This window comes from Rasamsonia emersonii (genome assembly GCF_000968595.1).
Source record: "Rasamsonia emersonii CBS 393.64 chromosome Unknown ctg1118621760000, whole genome shotgun sequence".
Taxonomy (NCBI): domain Eukaryota; kingdom Fungi; phylum Ascomycota; class Eurotiomycetes; order Eurotiales; family Trichocomaceae; genus Rasamsonia; species Rasamsonia emersonii.
Genome location: NW_013563287.1, coordinates 62103 through 69634, shown reverse-complemented (window position 1 = coordinate 69634; position 7532 = coordinate 62103). Strand labels below are relative to the sequence as shown.

Here is a 7532-nt window from a genome sequence, read left to right as displayed (position 1 = left end):
TGTGCCTTGTCTGCACTACACGCTCCCTTGTCCGCGCACTGTGCCGTGATTGGCGGAATCAACGTCCATGTTGTATATACCCCAGGTAGGTATATAAGACTTCGACATGTTTCCCAAAGTCGAACCTATCCAACGGCGTCGATTGCAACGCTTCGAATCAAGTGCAACTGACCGCAACGAATATATCATTTCGCTCTTTTCTCGAGTTGCGTCTTTGCTGTTGTCGATGTGGTCGATGTGGTCGATGGTCGTCTGCTTATCCAGCAATCAGACTCAGCGTTGAATCCGGACCAGATATTTCACGACAAAAAAAAAAAGAAGATATGAAAAAGGAAAGAAAGAAAGAAAGGATGGATGATTAACCTTGATTCTGCGGATGATTTTTGCTCTTCTGCTGCTCATGTTCTCGTCAGCCTAGAAGCTGCGTGCTGATCCTCTATAGGAACACCCATCTCGAGCAACCACACAAAGGAAAAGGACGATATATAATCTATCTATATTTCCCACGAAAACCTACCCTCCCAAAGAATATGCCGAGTATTGGTAGGCGTGAATTGTCAGTCGAGTCTGTTGACGATCGGCTCCGATGTGGTCGCTGGGTGCTCGAGCGTGGCATTCTGTCGATGAAATCAAGGATAAAGGCACAGAACGGGGAACTCGATATCCGGCAGACTTTGATCAATATCTCAGAGGTTTTTACCGAATGGGTTCTCACTAGTTATGAGGTCAAGTCAGCATGTTCCTTCGAAGTATGTATACGGCGGGGAATGAGTCGAGTCGCGAATGACACGACACAAAACTCTTGAAACAAATCACACCATCAGAAGAGAATTTGATCGGGATATACTCACACTGCAATATCCTCTCTCCTTTATCGACAAACTCGTCAGAATATTTACCTTTCTGCTGTGATGAAGAGAAGTGTTGAATGTCCTCTAACCCACTATTAAGCAGTGACACTCGGTTACCGATTTGGGAGAAAATCACAAAAATAACAATCGCACATTGGGCACTCAGCCACGCTGCAAGCGAGCCTTGAACGAATCGGCCATTGTCTGAGCTTCATCTTCCCCTGCTTGTTTTGAGGCTCGAAGGCGTCGAGTTGGCAGGAGTTGGACAGCAAAGCTTCGACTGCCTGCTGTACGAGAGGGGTGGAAATCAAAACAGGCCAATGCATGCCTGGTTCAGCATGTCTATCGCAGCGGGAGATAAATCAGCTATATCCTCGACAGGTTTCCGTGTTCTTCTGTCATCCTTCTTTACAGAAGTGTACCATGACCATGGTCTCGCGTCGATTACTTGGGTACCTGGGGTATCTGTATTTGCTCCGTACAGAAGAAATACGGAGTAGATTACAGACGTGTTGGACAGTTCTAACGATTGGATATCGTTATTCCTATCTTTTGATGGCGTTTTTGTTTCCCCACAAAGCTAACCGGATTTTCACATTGGCAGGCTGACCGGTTTGGTCGATCTTTTAGGTGTTTCTTCTTTGGGCCCGCATTGTCATGCTTGGGTTCTGGAGCCTCATAGCTCCCCCAATTTTGGTTCTACTTGTGAAAAATCAGTCCTCTCAGTAATATTGCTGCTGGGGTACTGCGTACTCTGTACTGGCTACTTCGGGGACTGCCAGAGGCTGTCATCACCAGGTCGCATTCGAGTTGAGGTCTTACAAGTGCTGGCGTTCTCTCCGTCGACACAGAAGGAGTCTACAAGAGTTACAAAGTAATACTTCGTACGGGGCGTTCTGCACAAAGTATGTTATTATCGCCATGATTGACTGTCAGGAGTCTTGACCTCAGACCGCCATTTTCCCAGTGCACAAACGGGCTGGGATAGGGAGCGCTAATTGACAGCCCAAGTGGGTCGACCTGAAGCAGAGCAGTGCCGCGAAGTTAATTTTATGACAAGTCGTAGTGTTAGTCCTGGTAGTTCTTCCGGCTCCGTACTCTGTACTCAAGTCTACTCCGCATCTTCATTGACTTAATTTAAAAAAGCTGCATACTCAGAAACAATAAAATATTTGCCCACGAATCTTCCTGCAGAGATGTCTTTATTTTTAGTGAATTGTCACTCAATATCTGATCAATTTCTCATTCTGTGCATCAGTGCCCTCGTCTAAGACCGAGTTTTGATGCGTCTCGACATGCCAGAACACGAGCTGTATAACTATTGTCCATCGACAAACAAAAAAAAAAAGGAAAAAAAAAGAAAAACAGACGTGTCCAGAGATTCTCTGAGTAAGATTCGTGCATGCCATTAATGATCTGAGACTGATCTTAAGCATATCTAGAATCCCAACCCTCTCTGCTGTAGGCTGGCAGCCGATGAAGATAGCAGAAGCTTCTTGTTCAGAGTTCCATCTTTAACTACAACACCAATGGTATTGATCACATGACCTTTTCGTCTTTGCGGCCATGGGTGGGAATAATTTTCTGAGTTAGATCAGAAAATCAGTTAGCTGCCCACGCTGTCCTGCAAACAGATCTGGCATTACATTTGTGCAATCACCAAAGACATATTTCACCTGTTACAGCCTTGTCGAACGCCAAGTTGGCAGCGCAGCTCATTCTCCCAGAGGTGGTTACCAACGTGTTCCTGAGCCATCCATTGCTATCCACGTGCGGTCAGGTCATCTTGCCGGGCATGGACAGCTGCAGGAACTGTATCAATGCCAGTTGTCTCCTCGCCTTGTCGATGCGTGGCGAATGAGCTCGAGCTGTGTGAACGATGGACAACTAGAATGAATGCAGGCAGGGGTTCTTGTTGGCTTGCCGCACACCCGGCCATGCAATGCGAGTCATTCGTTGCCTCGTGGCGTCCCGACAGATCAACGGGTGTTCGCAGTATTGAGCCTTGAGCCTCCTGGCGTTGTGATTGCAGATATATAATGGGGTATTGTTATTCATCATTCATCGTTCATTGATTTCTTTGTTTCTCCCAGCAGCGTTGTTGACCAGACTATATTCCGCATGGCGTCCCCTCGCAATTACGATCGTCTCGTGGAGTCTTTCCTGCACAAGCGCCGCATAGCGCTCGTGCGCAGCTTCGGCGAACTGGGCCTCAGAAACATTCTGCGTCTCCAGGCGGAGCTGCACGCCGCCGAAGAGCGATACAAACAGGCCCTGTCTGCACATGCAGCGACTAGCGCCTCGCAAACCCCTCAGCCAGCAACATCGTCGGAGACCACTCCGGATCTCCAGCAGTTGGCCGACGAGGCCGACAGGAAGCTCAGAGAGTTTTGTACGTCTACTGCAGCTATCACTTTGATGTAAAAGTTTAACCACTGAACTTATATATAGACACGTTTGTGCTGAAATACGCGCAAATCAATAACCTCGCCGAACCGGACGAAGTCGATCTCGACACCCTGGAGGTAGTCCTCAAAGTCTTTGCTGATATAGGCATCATGGACGACACGCCGTGGAAGAGAGGTCTCCAGGAAGACCTCGTCGCGCTGTTCAGCCGGAGTTATCGAAAGCGAGATCGCGTCACCACGTGGATTACGAAACGGCTCAGTCGGTGGAAAGATAGTGGTTGTTTTCGGAGATTTGCCAAGGTAATGTCTAATCTAACGTAACACAAGTTATTTCGTTTCAGAAGAAATACTTACCTTCATGCAGTTCCTCCCCGGCTTCACCGTCGATGATGACGAAGATGATAATGAAAGACTGCCCGACGGGCAGTACTTCCTCCGCTTCCACAGCCAAAAGCTCTCGTCTTGGGTGACCGTCGCCCTGGTGGTCATCGCGACCGCGCTCAACGACGTCTCCATGTTCGCCCTCTACACGGTCCACAGCATCCCCGTCCGCTTCGTTGTCATCTGGGTGTTTACGCTCGTCTTTGCGGCTGCCATGATGGCGCTGACTGCGTCGGACTCCATTAGTATGTTTACGGCCACGGCGGCGTACTCTGCTGTCCTGGTGGTGTTTGTGGGAGGGACTACCACGTAGGTAGTCTCTGCATTAAGTTATTGCCTACGTATTGGTTGTCTTCCCTGGATGGGAGTTCTGTATACAAGGTTGTATTGGACATGGTTTTCTTTTTCTTTTTTTTTTAACTCTCATTCTTCATTCCATTCTTGCATGTCGTTCCCCCTTACGTTTGATTTTATTTGATGTCACTGATACTATATCTTTCTACCATGTACACCTATTCACTTCTGTCTTACTAGTGCAGATCGACTACTCATTCATTCGCTAGATGTTTTATTATTCAGATTTATTATTGCCATCCAGTATCTGGAAATTCTCGAAAGTATCCCTTACTAACTCTAATAAGGAACTGGCTCATCGTCTTTCTTTTCTGCTCTGAACGTTGCAAGCGATTAACCAGGCCAGAATTAATTAACTAACCATCCTGACTCTATTAAGACAGCAATAACCCACGCAATCAATCAATCCATCAATCGACCAGCCAATTTAATGTATTGATGAATTTATCAAGCAGTATATCAGTGCTAAGCAGTAGCAGCAAGAATCCTCTCCACAGACGCAATCTCTCCTTCCATCGGCTGCACCTTATCCGTCCTCGTCGCAATCCTCACATCGGTCTGAATCCGCGCAATCCCCTGCCCGTGGATCAGCGAATGCGCCCAGCCGATCAGCTGCATTACTTGGTCCCAGGGGCCTTCTAAAATCCACAAATAATTAACAATTAGCGATTTGGTGGAAACATTTGGGGAAGGGGATCGATCATACCAACTGTCGTCCCCGTCGAGTGCATGGTGAATTTCAGTCCCGATTGCTGCATCAATCGCTGGATGTCGGCGATTTGTTGCGAGTAGGAGGTGGATTGTCCGCCGATCTGGGTTGACAAGTCAGCACTGATGTAGATATATACTTCCATAGATATGTTGCGTGTGTAGATATGTTTATATGTTTGTATGTTTCTACTCACCGGGACAAGTGAGAAATCAGCCGTGCATCGCGCTGGCGTGACCAGCGTTGCGACGTTGATCGGGGCGGCGACTGCAGCTGTAGCGGCCATTCTTCTTTTTTTTTTCTGGGGGAATAAAATTGATAAATAAAATCCTAATTGGAGTCTGGCTCTTCTCCTCTAACGCCCTGGTTGTTGTTCTGTTCTTGTTATGTTCTTTTTTTTCTTGTCAGTTGCTTGTCAGGATAGGTTCGGTAAATTTAGGGTTAAAACATTGTGACGTCTATCTCCGCGTGGATTACGTCGGTGACAAAGGTGTATAGATTACGGATCTAGTATGGCTAGTCTCGAATCCGTCTTTAGGACAGCGGGGGTTCAGTAATCTCTGTCATTGGGTTGTCTTTCATGTGTGTATTAGGATTACGATTTCTAATATATATCTTGACGCGTGGCTGTAAATATATCTATCACACTCTTGGATAATAATACGTCTCATCTACCGTCCGACCTCGCATATACGCCGGCTCACTGCCTCGAACATAGATATCTTGAAACAGGGTATTCGGCGTCGGGGGCGGATCAGGCATCTTCTCTGCCTCAGCAACAGCCTCATTCACCTCATTCCTGACCTCCTTGTCCAGCGCCTTGAGCTCGTCTTCCGTATTGACGTCCCACTCGATCAGCTTCGTCTTCAGCACCGTCAGCGGATCCTGCTTCCGCTTCTCCTGCAATTCTTCGCGAGTCCGATAGATTACGCCTGGGTCCGACATCGAATGCCCCGCATACCGATAGGTGACATACTCGTAGACCAGAGGTCCGTTACCTGCTCGGACATAGTCGCATCCATATCGCACAGCGACGAGAACGGCAAGCACGTCCATCCCGTTGACACGCAGCCCTGGGATGTAGTGTCCTCGTTTGTAGTAGTCTGTCATCGCAGACGCCCGTTCAGCAGAGGTCCCCATGCCGTATTGGTTGTCTGCAAGATCCGTCAACTTCTGGCTTTCTTCTTTTACCGCAAGATCAAGGCTTACTCTCGCATCCAAACAGCACCGGCAGATTCCACAACTTGGCCATGTTGAACGCCTCATGCACCTGCCCCTGGTTGGCCGCCCCATCGCCATACAGATTGATCATGACATTCCCGCTGTCGGTGTACTTCTGCGCAAAGCCAATCCCCGTTCCTACGGGGACTGAAGCACCGACGATCCCGTTTCCGCCGTAGAACCCCTTCGCGAACATGTGCATCGAGCCGCCTTTTCCGTACGAGATGCCCTCCTGTCGCCCGAGGAGTTCGCCTATGATCGACTTGAGACTGCCGCCCCGCATCAGTGTGAAGCCGTGCGAGCGATAGGCCGTTATTAGCGGGTCACTGCGCGTAATGGCATGCTCGATGCCGACAGCGACGGCTTCCTGGCCGGTCGAGAGATGGCAGAAGCCGCGAATCTTTTGTTCTTTATAAAGTCTGTCTGCGGCGAGTTCGAGGCGTCTAGCACAGAATTAACTAAAATAATGGAAGATGGAATGTTGACCGAGTCTATCTACCTAATCGTCATCATATCCCTGTACAGCTGTCGAAGTTCCCGCTTCGTCGTCTCCAACGTATATGGAGGGGGGTCCAGTTCGTATGTCTCGAAACTGTCATCCGGGATTGGCACTTCGAATGGCTTGTCGTCTTCCTGAACGGACAGTCTTTGTCAATTCATTGAAATCGATTTTTGGAACTGAGTAGAGTTGCATACAGCAGGGACAGGGCCAACGTCGGCGAGACATCGACGACTTAAACGCGTGAATGCAGATTGCACCAGAGGCAGAGTCTGCCTGGTCTTCAGGGATCTTGAAAACATATCTTGAATGGAGCCAATCTTTCACAATGCGTATACGTAGACACTAGATGTGGCCGACCGTAGATCATCGAGGATTGAAGTGAGGACAAACGCGAGACCGACCAGCTCCGGAAATGACGGATGGCGGCAGTAATTCTGCCTTCATGGAACCATGGAGTGTGAAGTTCTTACCATGGTAGGTAGGAGAGGGATGAGTTGGATACTAAGGACATTTATTCTAACACGGCTTGGGAGGCCGTTTATCGAGGTCAGATGGAACTAGCATCAATCAATCGACTTGCCTATATTCATGTTCATCTACCAGCCGCTCTATAATGGTTTATTGCATTCGTGTGTAGTTCCTTGATGCCTATGATGTTTGCTGCTTATGACGCAATGCTTCATTCATTGCACAGACTTTTTGCAGAACTTGTGGCTGTCGATAGAGGCCATTGCGGAAGCTTTCGAAAGCTGCTTATCGACTAGGTGATCATCAATTTATAGACCTTTTTGTTGCATCGTAGACTTCAGCAATTGTGTAGAGATGCAAGAGAACGATACGCATGCCTGCGCTCTTATTGGCTCTCTTCATCGCCCCGGAATAACGTTGTTGCGGATTATCAATGCATTGAGCGACGACTGCTGGCCTTGTCGCACACGCGTCTGTCCATCCCCCGATACGATAATGCTATGTGCATAAGATGCAGAGCGCCCGAAATATGACCTCTGCTTCTAGCAGTGCTCATCTATGCTACTTCCTGTTTTGTGGCAGCTGCTGCTATCTGCGAGGCCCAGCGCCATTGCGGGCGCGTTCTAGCCCATGCGGAT

General features: G+C 48.4%; 3 protein-coding genes across 3 annotated transcripts; 1 reads left to right on the top strand and 2 right to left on the bottom strand.

Annotated features, from left to right (window-relative positions):
• Positions 1–2972: 2972 nt before the first annotated feature.
• T310_1713 (uncharacterized protein) lies at positions 2973–3953 on the top strand (the record flags this gene model as incomplete). Its single annotated transcript, XM_013475438.1, has 3 exons — positions 2973–3243; positions 3303–3559; positions 3624–3953. 3 exons carry the CDS (start codon positions 2973–2975, stop codon positions 3951–3953), a joined length of 858 nt encoding a protein of 285 aa, XP_013330892.1.
• Positions 3954–4459: 506 nt separating this feature from the next.
• T310_1712 (Cell wall biogenesis protein) lies at positions 4460–4989 on the bottom strand (the record flags this gene model as incomplete). Its single annotated transcript, XM_013475437.1, has 3 exons — positions 4460–4632; positions 4701–4806; positions 4900–4989. 3 exons carry the CDS (start codon positions 4987–4989, stop codon positions 4460–4462), a joined length of 369 nt encoding a protein of 122 aa, XP_013330891.1.
• Positions 4990–5237: 248 nt separating this feature from the next.
• T310_1711 (Pyruvate dehydrogenase (acetyl-transferring)) lies at positions 5238–6899 on the bottom strand (the record flags this gene model as incomplete). Its single annotated transcript, XM_013475436.1, has 6 exons — positions 5238–5278; positions 5408–5857; positions 5913–6367; positions 6424–6557; positions 6621–6743; positions 6897–6899. The coding sequence occupies 6 exons, from the start codon at positions 6897–6899 to the stop codon at positions 5238–5240; spliced, it is 1206 nt and encodes a 401-aa protein (XP_013330890.1).
• Between the last annotated feature and the right edge of the window lie 633 nt (positions 6900–7532).